At 32.5% G+C, this 22,146-nt stretch overlaps 1 protein-coding gene across 3 annotated transcripts in view; it reads right to left on the bottom strand.

The window, feature by feature from the left end:
- The window catches only part of LOC147073631 (glycoprotein-N-acetylgalactosamine 3-beta-galactosyltransferase 1-like), a 40,529-nt gene that overhangs the window by 6,555 nt on the left and 11,828 nt on the right, over positions 1 to 22,146 (bottom strand). For all 3 annotated transcript variants that reach the window (XR_015070333.1, XM_085944143.1, XM_085944144.1), the window contains exons 3-4: positions 16,644 to 16,764; positions 9,022 to 9,287 (exon numbers count right to left, since the gene is read on the bottom strand). Coding sequence is in view for 2 of the 3 variants with exons in the window: in XM_085944143.1 (XP_085800269.1) it covers positions 9,022 to 9,287; positions 16,644 to 16,764 (387 nt within the window). In the remaining variant the exon portion in view is untranslated. The remainder of the gene's footprint in view (positions 1 to 9,021; positions 9,288 to 16,643; positions 16,765 to 22,146) is intronic.

The following is a 22,146-nucleotide window of genomic DNA, read 5'->3' as shown; positions in this document are numbered from 1 at the left end:
ATATATATTATGTTAAATTAGATTAATGATTAATATTAAGGTATAATGCGCGTGTTAACAAAATAATAATTTTAAAAAGTAGTACCAAATATGGCTTTAATCCCCATTTTAATAGGTACAATTATGTTTACAATAATACTTTTTTATGGCATTAATATGTAATATGTAAGCGTTAAATTCTAAGATGAGAAAAGACAAGGTATCATAATGATTAATGACATACAGCACCATGTCCCTTAAACACCAACTGTAAAAAAAATACATTGTAATAATAATGTATATGAACAGCTGATATAAAACTTGAAACGTGTTATGCACATAAACTGTTGCTAAAAGCCATGTCATTTTTTAACACACTAATTATCACCGCTCATAAAATCTGCAACAATATAAAGTAAACAGGATAAAATCTGATAATTTTTTTAGAGATTACGTTTATCAAAATTGTTACGTTGAATTGTAATTACGAAATAATGCCATTAAAGGCCACACACGGCAAATAACATAAAAATATTTACAGTGAGATTTTTGACTCGAGAGATACTTTAACCCGGTGATACTCAAAGTGTGGGACTAATTCCAAGGGGCACTGCGGGATGTTCCAAAAAACACAAGTTACAATGATAGATTTCTATGTTTCAGTGGCCATTTTCTTTAAGCGATAACAAAATTCAATTTCAATAATAATTTTCTGCCCTCATTGCAAACATTGAGCGTGCATTCAATTCGAGTATGGACCTAATAGGCTGAGTAAGTGGCTAACATCTATAACTCGTAAAAACAAAAATCTGGTGATACAAACCTCTATGATCTTATTAGGATCGGACATGGTCTAATGATAAAATACACTCTCTTGAGAGAACTAACACACGGATATAATCAAATATAATTTAATAAAAATGGCCATTCTAATTTTATCGATATAATATAACAGAAGGCACAGGATGCGGCCATTAAATGTTATGGATACACTATCACACGCATCGAAACAGATTAAGGTTAAAATTATATTTTCATTAGGAGTGAAATAGTTTCCTCTGGTGACGAAAAAAAAATTAATAACAATAGGTAATGACAGGAAATAATTGTGTCCAATGACCTAATTATGGGAAAATTCATTTGATTCACCATTACACATTATCACATCGAGTGTTTATGACCATTACTCGCCAAGGATAACAAAAAAAAAATGATTACGGTAGGTATAATACAAATCAGAATCTACCATTATTTATATTCATTTTCTCTCAGAGTAAATAGTTACGATTTTAAATAAAATAAAGTAAAATGTACATTACCTAATTCGCACGATTAGAACAAGTTTTGTTCGCGCTGAACAGCGATTCTCAACCAGGACCCGTGACTTTGTGATGGGGTTCCTTAAGGCTATACTTCAGCAGAGGCATGGTCTAAAAAGATCGTGACTAGGCGATGCGTGGATTGTGCAAATGACGCGAGCCGAACGAAATATAATTTGTCATAAAAATTCAACATGCATCCTTTTAATGTTATGTTTATTATTATATTCATAATAATAATAGTATATTCATTGACATGTTTTCTTTTTCAAATACATGCGGAACGTTTTTTAGTCATCTATACACGATTCCGTTCTTCCGATTCCGTGCGAAATTCCGTTCTATATACTGTTGAAAATTATTTGCCGTTTCACTTATGTACGCTCTTAAGAATTTGAAAAATGTTTATGACTGGGCGGCTACTGGTAAATTAGGAATACTACATCCTACTCATTTATAAGTGATACATTTCTTTTATGTTTTGCATACAAAATAGCTTTCTCACTTAATATTGTAAATTACCAATAGTTAACATCGCATAGGTACTTCAATCATTCAAATATTGTTTATTAAGACTATACTTCAGCTGGGGCACGGTCTAAAACGATCGTGACTACGTGACGCGAAGATTGTGCAAACGACGCGTGCAGAACAAAACATAATTTGTCATAAAATCGGGAAGTTAGTTAAAAATCGATTGCAAGATTTGTGCCGGACAAAGAACCACCGGACAAATAAGAATACGAGCTAAGAAAAACATTGTAATATTAGTCACCCAGAGTCATATAACTCACATTTTGCAATTTTTGTCATTTTTTAGTTAAATATTGAATATAAAAGTGATTCTAAAGGCTCTATGTAAAGAATGGCTATCAAAAGTCACTTTAAACCACGTGAATATCAAAGTTGACTGTTGGTGTCATAACTCACATTTTTAACCAGTAAGTAAAAACATTAATGATTTTTTTACACCTTAATAATATAATTTGACACCCACGGTGGCCGCGCGGCATAAGCGTTGGACTATAAAGCCGTGGGTCCCAGGTTCGAATCCTGAGTCTGGCAAGTACACATACTGTTTTCCAATTTGTGTGTGTCAGGGTATGGATCTAATAGGTTGAGCAAGTGGCTGACATCCATTTCTCATAAAAACAAAATCTGCCAATACAAACCTCCACCCTGTGGAGGCCCATATGATCCTATCAGGATCGGATATGGTCGAAAAAAAAAAAGAAAAAAAAAATAATATAATATTGTCTCAGTCAAGGTTTCATGAGATTTTACTAAACATTTCAAGAGTTCCTCTAACTTTGAAATAACTGCTTTAAACGGATGAAACAGTTCCAGATAATTATAAAATCATGTGGATTACATACTTTCTATGTCTTTTAAGTAAGTTAAAATTTACATGACATCATGTTTGTTATTCTGGGCAGTGTTGACCTGTGTGTCCCTGATAACTATCTTAGAAATAGAGAACATAATTTGTTTATTCTCCCAAGGTTCAGAACCAACCTGCCACTGGTAATGCCAATTGGGAGGGCGATAACTATGTTCAACGAAATTGCTTCGGGTGTTGATATATTCCACCTACGTGAGGATGAGTATAGGTGGACGCTGTTTTATAAATTCTTAAAATAGGGTCTGCTTAACTCATCCGGTGTACTTCCTTGTACCTATCTAATTTATATTTTTTGTATGTACACATTTCTACTGTTTAATAACTTAATATCCATCTCTATACTGATCTATCTCTTTTTTTATGTAATACTGTTTTATATTTCTTTGTTTCTAAATGTCATGTTGTGAACGTCTTAAACTTATAATTAGTAATGTCCACAATATGTTAAAAATAAATAAATTGAAATGTGTTAAGCCGCATTTAGACCAAGTAAGCGAATATTTGTTCTTCCCCCCAATCCAGCGGAATTCATATGCTCGCTCAACAAAAAGCGTTTACGTTCAGAGAACAAACATTCACTCGCTCGGTCGAAATGTGGCTTTATATTAAATATTCTCAAATCACAATTTACTGAAATGTGGGCAGATGAAAAATTACATTATTTTTTTACACAGACATGTGAACAAATAATAAAATTGATATACATATCAAACAAATTTAGAATGCATTTAGCACACATGTCCTGCAGTTTTAATTTACTTATATTGATTAAATAAATAGCACCTGCATAATGCAAGTAAAATCAATAAACAGGTAAATAATGAGAGAAATTTTTACTGCAGCTGAACTATCTATCAATGCATAATAATGTTTGTTATAAATACTAATAAATGATTTCAAATCTGAAGTATTGAAATCTGATGACAGACACAAAATAATTACAGCTGTTTTCATATATAAGATATAAGCAACGCCCCGTGGGTAGGCAGATTGAGCGTCGTTTGAGGGTGGCAGTTACTCGAAGGGCGGCATATTGAGGAGAATCATTTGAAATATATAGAAATAGTTACCTAAACTTAGTAATAACGAAAATATCTTTCCATTACAAAATTCAGCTCACTGGTTTTGTTGGGTTTGCGATATCTAGTTTACTTCCGTTGCCCTTCGACGTCCTTGGTGACCAGAAATGACACGTGCAGATTTGCGAATAATAAGTCTGATATTTTGTTAGTAATGTATCCATACAACACATTTTTTTAGATATTGGACTCATGAAAGGATGATGTATAAAAAAAATGAGGTGGCATTTTGGCGCTGCCTAGGGGCGGCATTTTGTCTAGGGGCGTCACTGGAAATAAGAAAGAGCCAAGCCGTTGAGATGGTCGAATTATCTAGGTTAAGATCCACAGTCATGATGTTGAGATGAAGATATTATTGAAGAAGTGGATGTAATCGATCCTAATTATTATTAAACTATATCTACCTGTATTTTTAATGTATGTTGACATATTAACGATATAAATTTTTTATTTGGCACCATGATTGTTATTTATACTAGCCCGAGTGCAAACTAAAATATTTGTATTAACAAAACTAAAAATGTGTACTATAAAAACGTCTTGAAATAAGTAATTTAATGCTTCCCATTGTAATTTTTATGACAGAGAATGAAAGTTGTTCTATACAGTCACTTTATTTTTTAAATTCATAATTTCCCCCCAATTTTAAACAGTGGACAGCAATTGAACCAAAAATAATATTTGAGATATTATGCACTTATCAAAATAATACGTCGAATTTTTTATTTTTCATTGACAGGTAGGTGACTGACTGCGAGTAGTGATTATCTTATCATATTCAAACACCAGATAATACAATAAAAACCATTGAAATGTTGACCTTCAGAATTATTGTTATTTCTTATAGAAGCTGGGATGGACAAATAATTTAATTTTTCACTAGCGATTGCCCGAGACTTAGTCTGCGTGAAATATGTAATGAAAAATATAAAAAAAGATATGCACTGTGCTGATGTTGAGACTACGATCAGAGCGCACTGTGGGCAAAAGATTTGATTTCGTCGCTGGGAGAAGTGAATCGGCATTGCACACATACAGGGTACAATGCCATTTAGCCATAGCCATAATGCCACACCAAATAGAGCTGCAACCTAAGAATGTCGAGAGACTCAAACATGCCCTGGTATTGGGGAAGACAGAAGAGCTTGGTAACATTATAAAGTTTTTTTGAAGAATTGGGTTGCCTAAAGTCATAACTCACATATTACAAAAATCAAGTTTTGAGATAATCACAAAAAACCACCAGGGTACTAATTTTTGTATTACATATTAGTGAGTGTGTTGATTTACATTTTTTTTTTAAATATATATAATAGTCCTAAGGCTATAATACACTGATTGATTAGAAAGGCCTTGGTGACAGAACTATATTCTATATTTCTATATTCATTGAAACCTTTCATTGAAAATTATGACACCAACAGTCAACTTTGTAAACAATTTTTAGTGTCCGGAAACTTGTACATATGCAGTTCGCCGTATCATATTTCACCGTGAAATGTTTTATCGGAAATATGTGGCCGTATATTAAAGACCATCCAACCTTTTTGGGTCGTAAAGTACCGACATAAAATTCATGTAAATATGTAAATGTATGTGTAAATAAAACACGGTTGTTGTCGGTTTACACTTTACAGGAAGCCAGCAGAAAACAAATTTTGAAAATAGCCAATAAACTGGATTATTTGTTAGGTTATGTTAGGTTTTCGTTCTTAAATTCATGAATTTTAATAAAATATATCTAGAATAATAAGAAAATTAGTAAATAAATAATAACTAAGATGAAAGAGTACGCCACTGTTGCGTGCAAAGAGAGAAGCGGATATTAACAGAGTATACCCTCTCCCTCCATCACATCTATGTAACGAGCATTGATTTGTTGTCTGATCATTCTGAGGATGGGTTTATAGCCTGAAACAGCTGTCAACATAATTAACTCAAATATCGTAGAATGAACAAAATATTTTGTTTCAAAAGCATTATAATATTATGAGACATAATTATTTTTTCTGTTCATATGTACGTAACAAACTTCCATATTGTATAAAAAAAACAGTTTCATGAAAAATATTAAGTACAGAGTATAAGTACAAAAACCAATTTAACGATCTTGTCACTTGGTCCATTTTACTTCGCATGGGCTCAATTTGTAAAGGTGACTTATAATCCGTTCCGTGACTTTAATGTCACATTGTAAACCTTGACAGATTCATAGTAATATTCTTGCACTTCGAAAATATCGTCGTTAATTTTCTACAAACACGTATCTCAATTTTTGTCAGTTTAGAGTTATTTGATGTAATGAATTCAGAATTTGAATAGGCACATATTCCACAAACAAGTATCTCAAAATATACTTTATAACATAATCGATTAAAGCAATGACAAAAAAATCGTATCACAATAAAAGACTTTTATAAATATTCTAAACTCGTATCTTGAGATACGTGTTTGTACGTGATAACGTGATAAGTACACGGAACCAATGATTATACTGAAGTTCTTTCTGGAAAGTCAAGATACGTGTTTACTGCAGTAATATCGTGGAATGATTCACAGTAAAGTTGCAACGCATTCTCGTATCTTCGACAAGATGACTGATCGGTCGAAAGTGTAGTGCGATAGACTGAATAAACATAACATTTTTTCATGAAAATATGTGTAAAGGTTTAATTATACTGGCAGACGCGTAGATCCAACCAGATCCAACGATCCACGCCGACCGTCGTGACCAATATCTTTACACTTTAAGCAATTGCACGCAATGATTCGATTGCGTTGGTAATTGCTTTTGACTGGTTTAAAATAAATATAGTGTTGCTACTATTAAAAATATAGGTTGACTGAAAACTAATTCTTCGTTAGTTTGGTGGCTACACTAAACAGTTTTCCCTCGCAATTTTATGTCAAAACTCAGCTGTCTAACCTAACCTTGCAAGCGGGCGGTAGCTTCGGATGTTTTCGTACGTTCTCGGCAATCTTCGCTTGAATTTTCGTGAATCGTGGCATACGGAAATAGGATTCGTTCAATTTGCTCACGATCGTTCACAATCCCGGAAAACCATAGATAATAGATTTTGGAAATCGATCGGGCCAGATGCAATCTGCCAATGTAATTTGAGCATAAGAAAATTTATTTCTGAATTAAAAACTGAGAGAATAAAGTTGTTTTTTGCCTCTCCTGAAAAGTTGTGTTTTTTGAGATACGTGGTTGTAGAAAAGACACGACAATATCAAACGTGTTTATTACGTGTATAATATTATTTTGTTTGCCCATCTGACAAACAGCTTTTGTCATACAGATATTTGCACAAATTTTAATTGACAGTGAATTACAAAAGGAGATAACCTATTATAAATTAGAATAAACATAATAAACGTTGCCAACATAACGATAACAAACAGGCTGCTAAATAAACAAATCTACGGTTGTATTATCTGACTTCTGAAAATTTTAAAATCATTTTTGCGATGTATTATGAATTATTATAACATATTGCGTGGCAGTCTAAAAATAATGCATTTTCCGACCGATTCTCATTGTTAAAACAGCTGTCTAAACGGTAACAATGTTGTTATTATTGAGCAAATGAGCTATTGACTAATCTGTTTCAATTAGCAGCGGCGACAATATTGCCACAAGAGAAAAACAAATGGAGCCAATAATCGGTGTACGTATTGACTGGAAGGGCATTAATAATTTAACCAATCAATGATTCATGGGGTGAATATTTGAATAGCAAAGGTTCAGGCCTCATACTTGAACAATAGAACGCAGAAGCCATTTACCTTATAGGTAATCAGCCATAAACAATTAGAAGAAAAAAAACAATAAAACAAAAACATGTAGGTAGTCGAAAAAATTACCTATACAAAGAGACAAGTAGGAACTCGTTGTAAGGCATAAAATTATAAGCTCATTCAAATAATACGATTATGTAATAAAAAGTATATTATGTCCATAAATGACATCACACTTTAGTATTTTTGACCATTGTCACAAAATCTTTTTTTTTTTCGATCATGTCCGATCGTAATAAATTCATATGGGCCTCCACGGAGTGGAGGTTTGTATTAACAGATTTTGTTTTTACGAGAAATTAATGTCAGCCATTTACTCAAACTATTAGGTCCATACTCTGACTCATACACAAATTGAAATACAATATGTGTACTTGCCAGACCCAGGATTCGAACCTGGGACCCACGACGCTATAGGGCGACGTCGCCATCTTGGGACTGTTAAATCTTTTTACCCCCTGTCTAAATTACGTCACATTTTTTAACACCCCTCCACCACTTGATAAAAAACAAATTCATTTAAAATGATACAAAACTTAAATCACACAGATTATGACACAGTTTAAACATATCTCGATAGTGGAGTAGACGCTAACGCCCACCCTTTGGTCAATGGGTGCAGGTTCAAATCCCGCGGTCTGGTTAAATTCACATATTGATTTTTATTAACTAATTTAAAACTTCTGATAAGGATTCCTCGATACTGTTTGGGTTCACATGCTGTCTTGGAGCGGAAATGGTAATTATTACCACTGTCAATCCATCACCATCACAGATAAGAGCTATTTTTTTACCGTTCAAAGCTGGAGTAGTAGCACCATTCCCTGTTTTGCACACTGATTTATTGTCGCTCGGTGAAAATGAGCCATATATGTAGTGGAACTTCTATTTTGTGGATGTGACATCAAAATTCCTTGGACTGACCGGGTGACAAATGTTCTCAATCGAATGGGAAAAGACTGAGAACTTCTGCGTAGTATCAAAACCAGGAAACTACAGTACCTCGGCCACATTATGAGGACAGCATTCCCCAACTTGTGTTTCAAGAAAAGATCAATGGTAAGTTTAGCAGAGGACGATGCCGCATTTCTTGGCTTAAGAACCTATGTGATTGCTACGAGAGCAGCTCCACTGAACTGTTCCGGGTAGTAGATGACAAATCTAAGATCGCCTTGATGGTGGCCGACCTCCGTTAGGAGATGGCACAATAAGAAGAAGATATCATGATGTATAAAATGTGAAAAGATGGAAGCCAAGGTCGTTGCAAAAAATATGTACATTCACGAAAGAGCGGGCTAAATTTTTAATGTGCCTTAGATCATTGCTTTTCAAACTGACGGGCAGTGAAGTTCCTTCCATGAAGCTGTGAAAGGTTTGGAAAAAAACAATCTACTAATATTTATAATATATTAAATAATATTTTTTTATAAAAAAGACTAACCGGCAGTGGAGCTCATGAAGAGTAGCACATTGCAGCGATTTCCCCAGGTCTTCTTGACGTGGATGGCTTTCCTCTCGTGATTGGTGGGGTTAGTCATGACCCAGCACAGCACCCGCACCTTGCTGGCCAACTGGTCCGCCACCGCCCGGTCCTCGAATTTGTGGAACTCTTCGTCCGCTCCGTGATGGCCGACGTCTCTGGAGGGGCCCGCCGCTTCTTCCAGGTCGTGCCCATTGTGCGGATCATGCGAGTGGCAGTTGTTTTGACTGTCAACAAACAAACTATTGTTCAAAACATGTTGACAACAGTGAAAACAATATACATCATGGCCCCCACAAGGGGGGGGCTGACAGGGCTCTAGCCTGGGGGCCCGGTGTGGCAAGTCGACTGGTTAAATGAGAAAAACATACACCACAAATTTACTCTAATAGTAAAAAAGTCGCCTGCTATTTTCCTTAATAATTATTAACATTAAGAAATATGTGGCTGTGCAATGTGATATAGATAGGTTGATATAATTAAATGATAATTCACGTGCAGAATTTTGTGTGTTTCCTGACTTAGCTTACAAAATGGCTTTTTATCCAATATGGCGAAGGGTTCCATGTTACTTGGGTACCACAAAAGAAGGTCTCGATCAGTGCTTCACAATATTATGCTGAGTGCCGACAACTCAATAAATCAACTGGATTTATTTAAAAATCGCTAAAAATACACGGAATGCCCTTAACCTTGGCATTCCGTGGAAACCACTTGGGGAACACTACTGTAGAAAATCATACTGTTCTTAACCTTAGCGATAGGTTGGGCGGCCCGCTATAGATCCTGGCCTGGGGGCCCACTTCAGGATGTGGGGGCCATGATATACATAAACCAAAGGCATTGAAGAAAAAGTTCTCAAACAGACGGTGCTTAAACGTATGCAAGTAAAGCTGAAAAAAAGGACTTGTGTTCTACTGTCTGCAGTTCATTTTGCATGTAGGATTCATTAGTAGCAAATTTCTACAAAGGCTATATTGACTGCTTACTCTGCAAACCGGCTAACTCCATTTGGGCAAATTCTTCAGGAAGGAGAAAAAACTTAATAATTTAAATATCGAGCAAAATTTAACAATTCCAAAAATACAATTGGATTTTTTTTTTTATAAATAAGCTGCACTATGGATTAATACACTATTTTAGCTTTCCTTTTATATAAATATAAAGAAAATTTATATAAAGATCGGAATGTTTCCATTCATGATATTGGAAAGTTGGCACCTGCAGTTGGCTGTTTTGTCTGAAGAACGTTAAAGCATTTATTTATAGGTTTAGGAATTTGAAATTTTGTGTGAGCGTAGAAAACACGCTTTATAACAGAATGCCGTCAAAATCTAATTTTCGGTCAAAAGTGCAGTTAGGTGGTTTGCAGATTAAGGAGTCGATATATAATTTGGAACACCTCAGAATCACACTTTTTGGATCCACTGGATTTCGGTTAATATGCTGTACTAATTAAGACGTCTGTGCCATACTTAATCACAATGAAATTAACTAACAACTACACGTTTGAAGTGTCAAATTTATCAATATCATGAGTAGGGATTCCAATCCCGGGATCCCAAATCTCGAGCTATTTTCGATACCTACGAATCCCGGGATTGATAAACATAATCCCGAAACTTTCGGGATTGATTTTTTAAAAAAATTTTATGGAAAATAAAATAAAAACGAAACTATAACAGAAAAAATACTTTTAATAACATATAACTACATTAGAAATAAACTGAGTTTGAATGAAGTTTGATTTATACCCATGTGTAAGTTGCCGATTTATTTTATTTTTTCACATAAATTAATAAAAATGAGAAATATTGGAAAAAAACAATGCTTCGCACCATTAACAAAGTAATTCCACCATGATCTCTTACGTTTTACGGCAGTTTCATATTTGGCTGACTAATTAGATTTATGAAGCGGAAAGGCCATAAGTATACCATGATTATTTGCTTTACTATTTTAAATCTCGCTAATCCATTCATTAAGTCTTTACTATCAGAAACAGCAATCTCATATTAAATTCACATTATTATTTATATTACAATATTATTTACTCCATTAAACTTATGTATTTCCAAGATTGAACGTAGATATACAATATTAACAATAAATGTCTTAAAGAGTATAAATTATACTAGATTTATTTTTGACCGATGTTATTTGTAAATATAAAAATTTTATAATAACAATGGAAAAAAATGCCAATCCCGGGACCAGTCAAGGGATTGTCAAATTGTAATCCCAAAATCCCGGGATAAGAATTTTGGCTCGGGATTGGATTCCCTAATCATGAGTGATTGCTCTTTTAAAGCATTTCTATTTACTTCTTCATGGGTTCATTTGCAATTTATCTATACTGGCAAAATTAATTTTCATGTTCCCACCAATATCACTCCTAACTCTGCAATCATTATGATACCCCGTCGCAGGACGGATGTGATGTTTCATGATGCTGTGTATTGTGCGATTAATAACCTGTTTGATGGCACCATAAAGGTTGATTTATAATAATATTCGTGGACGTGTTAAATAGGTTAAATTTATAATTATTGTTTTTGTCATTTTACTTTAATATTTACATAAGAAAATACTTTCTCTCCTACTTTAATTATTTGTAATTCAATTATTTTTATATTTTGTATTTATTATGTATTATGGCGCATTGGCCAATCTCTGTAATGCCACAATACTCTTTTTTCTAAATAAATAAACAAATAATCAAATCATATTAGTTATACTATGCTAATGAGGTGTTTGTGCCAAATTAGGTATCGTCGCTGTAGGATTGGTTTGTCGAATAGACCAAATGGCAAATGTTCAGGAGATGAAAAACAAATGTCATTATCCTATATTTAAACACATGGAAAACTTTAAATTGTTGTTTTTACAGCATATGAATGCTGTATTCATCACAAAGCAATTTAAAGAAAAGGATGGTTTTAGTCCATTTAGATACAACAAGTCATTCTGCATTAAAAGGTCGATTTCGACAAAAACCAATCCTATAGCAACGGTTTGTTAAAAATGAATGTATTAACATTTATATTTTGTATTTATTATGTATTATGGCGCATTGGCCAATCTCTGTAATGCCACAATACACTTTTTTCTAAACAAATAAACAAATAATCAAATCATATCAGTTATGCTATGCTAATGAGGTTGAGGTGTTTGTGCTAAATTAAGTATGTTAAAAATGAATGTACTAACATTTATAATTTGGTTTAATTTTACAGGCCATCCATAGACTGAACCATGTGCCATACTAAACTAATGATTGCTGTTCATGAAAATATATTTTCACAAAGTAGTATGTTAGCATCTGATTGTATCCGTTTGTATACCATACACTTACACTTAGTAAACATTTATTTCCATTAACAGAAATCATAAGTTTAGTATGGCACACGGTTCTAACGCGCATACGGTTTCAGTCTATGGATGGGCTCTTAGTATATTGATTTTTAGTCTGGTGTAACATTCTAGCATTTTCATGATAATTTCTAATGTCAAAAAACTGTAGATTTGATGCCATATTTTTGGTGTCCTAATGACAGAATATGTGCCAAAAAAATGCTATGTTGTCAATACTGCACAAGAGTTGGAAGAAAATGAAACGTGGTGGGTAATACTTTCAGCTGTTTGTATAACAGCTTATGTAAATATTATGATAAAAATTTGACAAACAATCATTACATCGCAGTACTTTTTATCTAAACACAATAATTAAAAAATGATATTATACATTGTGTGTGGGTTTAGGCTACATTTTTATCTCATTTTTGGCTTGTCGATTTGAAATATTTCAGCCAATCTCTAAAAATGTCATGTATTAGTATTATAACATCTAATTTTATTGATAAGAGTTATGAATTATTCATTTTTATTTAAACTATTATTCTATAGACACACAGATTTGTATTGTTGAAAATACATTATTTATAAACCAATTAGAAATATAATTACAATATTAATCTTGTGTCAGTAGTGAATAATAAAAATTGAATTAGTAATTATTGTCGCATCAGTAATTGTCGCAACCCCAGTAAAATACTTAAAACGGTCATTTAAGAGTAATACACCGTAGTTTACATGTGCATAGATTTACTGCTGACAGTACGCATTATCGCGTCCATAACAAAAAAATGCATGCGTAAACACGTATTATGGTGAAAATTGAAAGTTTGCATGCATGGATCAAAAAAGCTTCAGAATTTTGCCTAAACCAAACCATAATGATAGAGTGGAGATCTGATAAGAAAGAATAATGCATGATTTGTGTCATGCTTATTTATTTTCATTGAACTAAGAATACATAATGCAGATGGTTTTTAAAATTTCATGAAACCTTACCTAAACTAAGCCATAATAGATACAAAAATATTCTTCTATCTATAAAATATCTATTACAACTTGCTTTAGGCAGGGTTTATTTGAATTTTACTTAATTTGTAATGATAGTTCAATGAAAACAAAATAATTATGACTGACAAAGTTTAGTTTGCATTATTTATGTCGAATTTGCACAGCCTACCTCCACCCTTCACTGCTGGATTGAATAGTGCCTGAAGATGACGAAATGCGAAACTGAGGGTGATAACAATGATAACAATGATACAAAACAAATCAAATTAGAATTTAAATACAATTATTTGTAAAAAAAATGATATAGACCTTGAGGTCATCCATAGATCTGAACTGCATGTGGTTTTTAAACCGTGTGTTATAATAAACTTATAATTTATATTCATGAAAATATATAAGCGTACATGTATACGGTATATAAACGGATAGGTTTAGATGCTTATATAATTGAACACAATATATTTCCATGAACAGAAATCATAAGTGAAGCTGAATGCAGAACTATTCTAACTCACATTCGAAATATATTGCAGAAGAATTTTTTGAAACAGCCTACTTCAGTTATTTATTATTTATATAGACAATTCGCGACCCGAGAACTACAGGGTTCTAAGTGGACAACTGCAGCAAAAAAGTTATGGGCTGTTGAAGTTTTGAACGCTTGTATTTTGTAAATTGTGAATGTTTTCAATTATTTTTTTGATTGAATATATCAATGATGGTACTGCTATGGTGTACCTGTCAAACTACGTTAAAACTAGTTTTTAATAGCTAATTTTACATGTCATAAATTCAGTTAGAACCATGTCCACCTGAAACTCAAACAAATCGCCTTTACTACAAGGTTCTAACTGAAATTTGTATGGAAATCCTAGTGATTCAGGATACATAGTTTCACTATTCATCTAAAAATAAATAAAATTCTTGAAAGTTATCGAATATAATATTTTTTTCCGGAGAAAATGTATGGAAATTGTTGGGAAAATGGGAAATTCGGAAAAACTTAAATATTTTTTTCTATTTTGTGTTTATTACCATTTTAAAATGAAAAATATGTTGAAAATATAATATAAAATACAAAACTATTGTTGATGCAACAAGCCCAATGTTGATGGTTCAATTTCAACTGGTCTGTTCTCTTAATTTTTTATACACGATTGTTGTTACTAATGGCTGAGGGAATGTTGTGTAAAAATCTTCTATTAAATAATTATTCGCCTCAGTTTTAGAATAAACTTCAAGCCAAGAAGAGGCATATCTTTCAGATCCATCATTACATCATAATACGAGTATCATAATGATATTGTATAATTAATATACTCAATCTCTAGGAAATTCTCAGGAATATGGATTGTATAATACATATCCATTTCTTCACCTCATCTACTGAGATTTGAGACATCTCAAACATTTATATCACTGTAAGTGGGTCTATTCTATACTAATCGACCGATAAAGTGATAAAGTGATAAATATTACAAAACTTAGGATAGGTTTATATCAAAGTATGTATAAAGTGTAACAATTGCAATATGTTGGTTATAATTGTTGCAATAAGCAAGAGAGGTGCTGTTAAACCTACCCTAAGTTTGATAATATTTATCACTTTATCACTTTAGCGGTCGATAAGTATAGAATAGATCCACAGATTAAACCTGAAAAGTCAATGAATGCAATACTATTAATATTTAGACATTATTATTAACAAAAGGTCGAAGAATAAAATGTACAATGTTCGTTCGACATTCAAATTATGAAAACAATTAATTATGTAAATTATAATTAACGGTTTGTGAATATGTAACTGTAACGGCGTTTGTAACAAAATTTAAAAAAATTAAGATAATATAATTGAAGCTTACTTACGTTTCATAATATTATAATTCATCTAGAAGTAAGTTCAAAATTTACTGTTGATATCAAATATCACGAAACATTTTTTTGAGGTTATGTATCTCGAAGCTATAGTAGTTTATGTAAATACTCGTGGTTTATATAGTTAAAGACACTGCATGAAGTCGTAATAATAAATTGAAAATACAAAACAACAATATTTTACTCTTCATATTGAAATTAAAACCATTTTAACAGCTTTAAATGTTTCCACAACCGCAAAATGTCAAATCACATAGAACTTTGTAGAACGACGGATCTTTTTAGATTATGATAGAACTCTGTAGTATCCCAGATATTGTGTAAAGTGCACATAGAACTCGGTAGTATTGGGGTTTAATGAAAAAATATAAGAAATATCGACTTCATATTAATATATTATGTAGATAATGTGACTTGGAAGACTTCCTCATCATTACTTTAGTTTGGCCAAAAATCGACACTTAGAACCTTGTAGTTCTCGGGTCGCGAATTCTATGCACCATTTTTTTCATCAATAATCCTTCTAAAATATGATGCATACATTTATCCATAAAAATAATAAAAAACTGTGGTAGTAGTAGGCTGTTTCAAATACCTCTCTCCTCAAAAAATTCGAATGTAAGGTAGAATAGTCCTGCATTCAGCTGATTAAGCTTAATTATGGCACACGGTTCAAAACCACATGCAATTTCGGTCCATGGATGATCTCCTTATCTTTTAATCATTTAAAAATCCTCTCAGTTATTGAATTAACTTGAACGATTGACAACTATGAATATTTGCTATAAATATACAATTAACAATCAAACACAGTTTTAGAGAGTTCAAAGTTCAACGCACTATCTGGTGCACTGTATTGCAATTCAGTATGTTAATCTACATTATTACTTGCTGTATCAAACGACTTGAACGATAAAACATTTGACAAATTGTACCGCTATAAACAACATACGTATCTATCTACAGACTTACGAATATCATAATATACCTACTCTGACATTCACAAGTCATTAACAGCGAATCCATTGATATACGATATGTCGGGAATAAAATGAGAAGTGTTTTATAGTGGGCAAACTAAAAAGATTGGACTACTGTATTACAGCCATGATAAAACAAAATATTGTTAAGTTTTTATGAATTGATTGCACGTGATAACAATACACGTGACACAGGTAGTATAGATCCACCACATATTGCAGGAAAAGGTAGAGGGCAGGATAGGGATAGATAGAAACAGATTTTATTTGCAGACAGTGCTGGTTAGTTTTGAAAATTCAATTAAACCATAACATAAATCGATAATACACTATCGGTACGTATGTAATAATAAATGATCTCACCTGAACCAAGAATTGTGTGAGCTGTACTCGCTGGAAATGAGAATGAGGTAGGCAAAGCTGAAGCCGGTTGATACTCCTATGGTCAGCGTCAGGATGAATTTACTACCCATCGGGCGAGTGGCTGCAAACAAAAGAACACAACGTGTTATAGAAACAAGATTCAAACATGTAACCGCTTTGCATGGAAAGTTATATGTATTTTATTTTTAATGTTGGATGATTCATGGACAGTTCTGTGATTTTTACATTTTTTTATTAAATCGAGTGTTTCCTTTTTTGTACCATCGCCAAATGATTATAATATATAAGTTTATAGAACATTTTTAATTTTAATTTATTTTTATTTAAATTTACTGACCCTCCTTCAAATACTAAAAACATTAATTAACGTGAAGAGATATCATTGTTTTCTCGGAATGGTAATAATGTATCATTTGAGGATAAAGCCTCATTTACAGAATGATAAAACAGTTAAGTAATCACAATCACATATTTAAGTGGTTACCGGTGCAATTTGTGTCCTATGTACCTATATTTTGAGTCATTTCAAATTGGATTTGATACATTAATTTTTTGGATATGGAACATTTACAGATTTTCTTATCAAAATACTAATAAATTGGAAGACTATCTTTTTTAAATCTTATCAATACTGGATTAACTTATCACACTGAGTAAATTTAGATTTTTTTTTCTTTTTGAGTGCTATTCAAACTCAACTCAAATGGAGACTTTATCTCCATCACCGCTTCCCTCCGGTTGCATGATCTTTGCAGCCTCTCGACACCAATTGGGTATATGTAGCTTTTCATGAATACAAACAAAGACCCCTTCTAACCAACCCGCCCCACACGACACCCAGGCTTAGCATGAGCATATTGAGGTTTACGTTAGATTGTAAGCATCATGAATTTATTTATATCCGAGAACATCTCATGATCCAAGACTAAGATCACGCACTTAAATGCCCATGGAAGAGATATGAGTCTATAGAAGCAAAAATAAAAATAAAACAAAAATTTAATAAAAATGGTCTCAATAAAGATCGCGACTCGTGGGATGGGAAACCATAAACTAATCAAAGGGGTTACTGCTAAATGTTTGTAAGTCTCAAAAACATGTTACAGAGTTATGGCCGTTTTTTAAAGTTTGACATCTCTTATAAAATCAATCTCAAATCTAAAAATAGTTAAGTTAAGGTTTTTTTTAATAAGTTGTAGAATATTTATTTCAGTATGTTAAATAGTCCACATTATCTAAGAATTATACACAAAAAAATTAAGAAACGGTCATACTTACCAACTTTTGGCAGACAAGATTTTACACATTTAGATAGTTTACTGTGCATTTATATTGGAATCAAGGAAGAAATTTATTGAAATCTTATGGCTGTGGGCCCGTTGTTAGTATAATTAGTTCAAAGAAATTATATCAACCATGAGATGATATCTTCTAAAGATGGCAAAATACATTGAAAAGTAACATTTACTTTGTAAGTAAATTAGAAACTTTTGGCATAACAATTTTGAATTAGAGTGCTATATTTTGATACTAGAATACCGTAATTGGACTTAAAAACCTTTTCCTGTATTGATATATTATAATATAGGTTCAACAATTATATCTAAGGAAGGATATCGGTAAGTGTTAACTTACAAACTTTTCCATGACCACATATTGAACAATCAGCAGATACAAACTTTTATCAATAATATGACAACTTGAAGAAGTACCGTAACGTGTTCGTGTTGGGATCGTGTTGGGATCAGATCCAAATTTATTTTAGGCTGACATTTACTTGAATACATATTTTTTTTCCCCGACCATGTCCGATCCTAATAAGATCATATGGGCCTCCACAGAATGGAGGTTTGTATTAAAAGATTTTGTTTTTACGAGAAATGGTTGTCAGCCACTCGCGTAACCTATTAGGTCCATACTCTGACTCATACACAAAATTGAAAAACAATATGCTTATTTGTCAGACCCAGGATTCGAATCTTGGACCCACGACGCTATAGGCTGACGCTTAAGCTGCGCGGCCATCGTAGGACTGTAATACACATAATTAATCATTATTTCAAAATACCTAAAATGTCGACTTACCAACTTTTGGCAGCAACCCATGATAGTATGGTAATGTGCAAAATTTGAATGTAAAATCTGCATTTTACCTATTATTATTAATGTGATATTAATATTATTTTCATTGGAATTTCCAGAACAAAATAAATTAGACCAAAATGACAGATTGCAATATTTTTGTAATGAATAGGAAACACATTATTATTATGTTTCCATAGGCAATTTTGCAATATCATTAAATTTAATATGAATAAGAATTACCTAGTTATGTTGTCAAAATTGACGGATTAACTTTATAATATTGGTCTCATTTTTGATATCAAATAATCAAATGAGTTTCATTGAAAGAATCTCTTTGAAATTAGTGCCATCTTGGTGTTGGGGTGTTATGCAATTATTAACAATGTTTAACAGCAATTAATCAGTGAAAGTTAAAGCCGTTAGAAGTGCCAAATGCGGCAACTATGTCGGCATACATGTAACATATTATATCAGTGGCGAAGGGTGGAGGTAGGCTGTTACGATCCGCCATAAATAGTGCACACTAAACTTTGTCAGTCATATGTATTTATTTTCATTGAAATAACACTACAATTTACAGATGGTGTTGGTTAGTTTTTAAAATTCAATTTAACACTGTGAAAACCAAGTCATAATAGATAATGGTCAAAAATACTCATATATCTATAAAATATCTAAAATTATCCAATTAAATCATATATAACTTTTTATCTATTATAGTTTGGTTTAGGCAGGGCTTAATGAATTTTAAAAAATTAACCAACAATATGTGTAATAATATGTATTCTTAATCCAACGAAAACAAATAAGTATGAATGAAAAAGTGTGCATAGTTTTGTCGTATCGCCCAAAATATACCAAAACTATTACGGTTTGATTTAGGCAGGGTTTAATTGATTTTTAAAAACTAACCAATACCATATATAAATTGTAGTCTTAGTTCAATAAAAACTAATACGTAAGACTAACAAAGTTTAATCTGCACTATTTATGGCGGTCTACCTCCACCCTTCGCTACTGACATATATAGCAGGCATGTCCAACTTTAAGTAGGCTGTGATCTACTATCCAGAATCAAAACTGGCAGTGATATCCACACTCTTCCACAGTTATTCTCTAACTTAAACAAACGTATTATATTTGGCTGAGGATAGTGAGGCGTTACAAACTATCCTCTTACTCAATTCTCAATATGTAAAATTGACGTACTCAGTCTCAGTCTCACGTTAGCACGCCTAACAGACGCGCAGTTAAAAGATATCACCTTTTGACTGTTCAAAGGGATAAATTTTTTACATAATTAACCGCCGGAATACGGAAAGTGATAAATTTATCATAATTAGCTCTTTTTCGATGTTCAGTGATATGTTAGAATAAGCCTGCAGGATGGCTGGCGAAATTACCGCCGCAGGCCGTTGATTATATTAGTGGGGCGCAAGTCATGTCTTATAGGTGTCAATAGAGATGAGATTGACAAAAAAATAACAAGGATGGGTGAATGAAATTTTAAAAAATATTATTAAATAATAAAATTGACAAAATATAAAATGAATTTAGGAAGGTACCTACATAATATTTGATTAATTTCTATAATATATTGATTTTGTCGATATTAATGAAACAAATGTGTGTTTTTTTGTCATTTTCATTTAATTATGAACGGGTAACATCCTCTTACCCTGATGGTAGAGCCGTCATTGCCTAACCCTAACCCCCAAGACACATTCTACATTCAAACATACACCTGCCTCGGCAATGTGCTAGTGCCAATTTTTTAGTTTTGCGGGTTACGATAGCTTGTATCGGAAAACTGTAGTGAAAGTAGTGACAATCTATAAAACTATTTCCAGCGTTGTTGACCATCGGTTAGAAGAAGACTTGTGATTGGTAGAATTTAAGTGGTATTGTGTAAAAAGAATTTGTATTTTTATTTATTTATTATATTTGCATTGGTAAATTCTCATAGATAATGAGCTTTATTTGAAATATTTTATTTTGTTTTCAAGGCCCTTTTATTGATAAAAAGGAAAATAAAGTATTTTTTTTATTATCAATCGTGTTTTTGATTAGACAAACTACTAATACATGTGTACAGTTTTTATTTTATTGTTTTATGTATCCACGATACACAACTAAAATGTTTAACTGCCATTAATATGGAGTGAAGATTTTATGATACTACTATTTTTACAGCCAGATGTTTAAATGTTACGAATTAATGTTAAGTACATACGATTCTGCTTAATTAGGCCACCGGTTAAATGGGGCAGCCTCTTATTTGGGCCAAATCTCAAGGAACCAACAGTAATTTACATCTCTTAATTAGTAAATGAGTTGAACAGTGGAAAAATAAGAAAATTCCTACTTTTTAGAGAATTTTTTTGCACACGAAATTTCGGTAGTTAGGTGGCAGAAGAGCCCATCTGCATTTTTTCTATATTAAAGTTTTCTTCCCACACATGTTTTTAAACATATTAATCTGCAATGTGGCAAAGGATACATCCGTTAGTGCACTACGAACCAAATACCACAAGTTTCTTGAGCCTGGAACATGCACATGGAGACACGGATAGAACATGCAAAGCCGAAAGACATCATTTTTATATCGAGGGATTGGTACAATTTGGCAAGAACCTTACAAAATGTCTTCATTTAAATACCTATTCTCACAATAATTGGAAAATGAAAACCAATCGGAATAAGACAAAAATATGAGACATTGCAAAAATATTTTGATGGCAAAAGGAAACGGGCCCTTTTGCCTTATTATATCGAATATTTCAGTTAAATATGAATATGAATATTTTTACCTCAAAACACCCAAAAGCAGGTTAAATGTTTCGTTTGTTGGACTATATAAGGTATTGTTAGGTAAGATTAGGTACCTATCTAATGATCTATTAGATAGAATTTTTATTACATCAACAATTCATAATTTGTTTGTTATATTATTTTATTGTGATCCTTGACTAATAGGTAGGTAATAAAGTTTTTACCTATGTACTTTATTATATAAGCTGGAATTAATTGTATTCCTTGTCAGTGTGTATTTAACATTGGTGAGTTCGCATAGTGCCTGAAGATATTGAAAGGCGAAACCCGGGTCGCAAAAAACGACTCACGAAATAGTACAAAACTTAAATCCATTAGCATTTAAATGTTGATTCTAAGTATTGATGCACGATTATAGTTATAGATTCATATGCTTCGGTAGCTGTTGTAAACTGCTCTTCTCTTATTGATAATGTACCCATGTGTGCTGTATTTTAGATGGCAAAGCTAAAAATCTGTTTCTCTTTCAAAAACCCTTTCTTTACTGGCAACATTTGATCACACTCTAAATAGTGCTTGACATTATGTGATCTAAACTTTGTCAGTCAAACGTATTTGTTTTTAT

The sequence above is a fragment of the Rhyacophila brunnea genome, unplaced genomic scaffold (assembly GCF_057557595.1).
Source record: "Rhyacophila brunnea isolate RB1 unplaced genomic scaffold, BYU_Rbru_1.0 scaffold_17, whole genome shotgun sequence".
NCBI lineage: Eukaryota > Metazoa > Arthropoda > Insecta > Trichoptera > Rhyacophilidae > Rhyacophila > Rhyacophila brunnea.
Note: the sequence above shows the minus strand (reverse complement) of the source record. Positions and strands in the feature narration are given on the sequence as shown.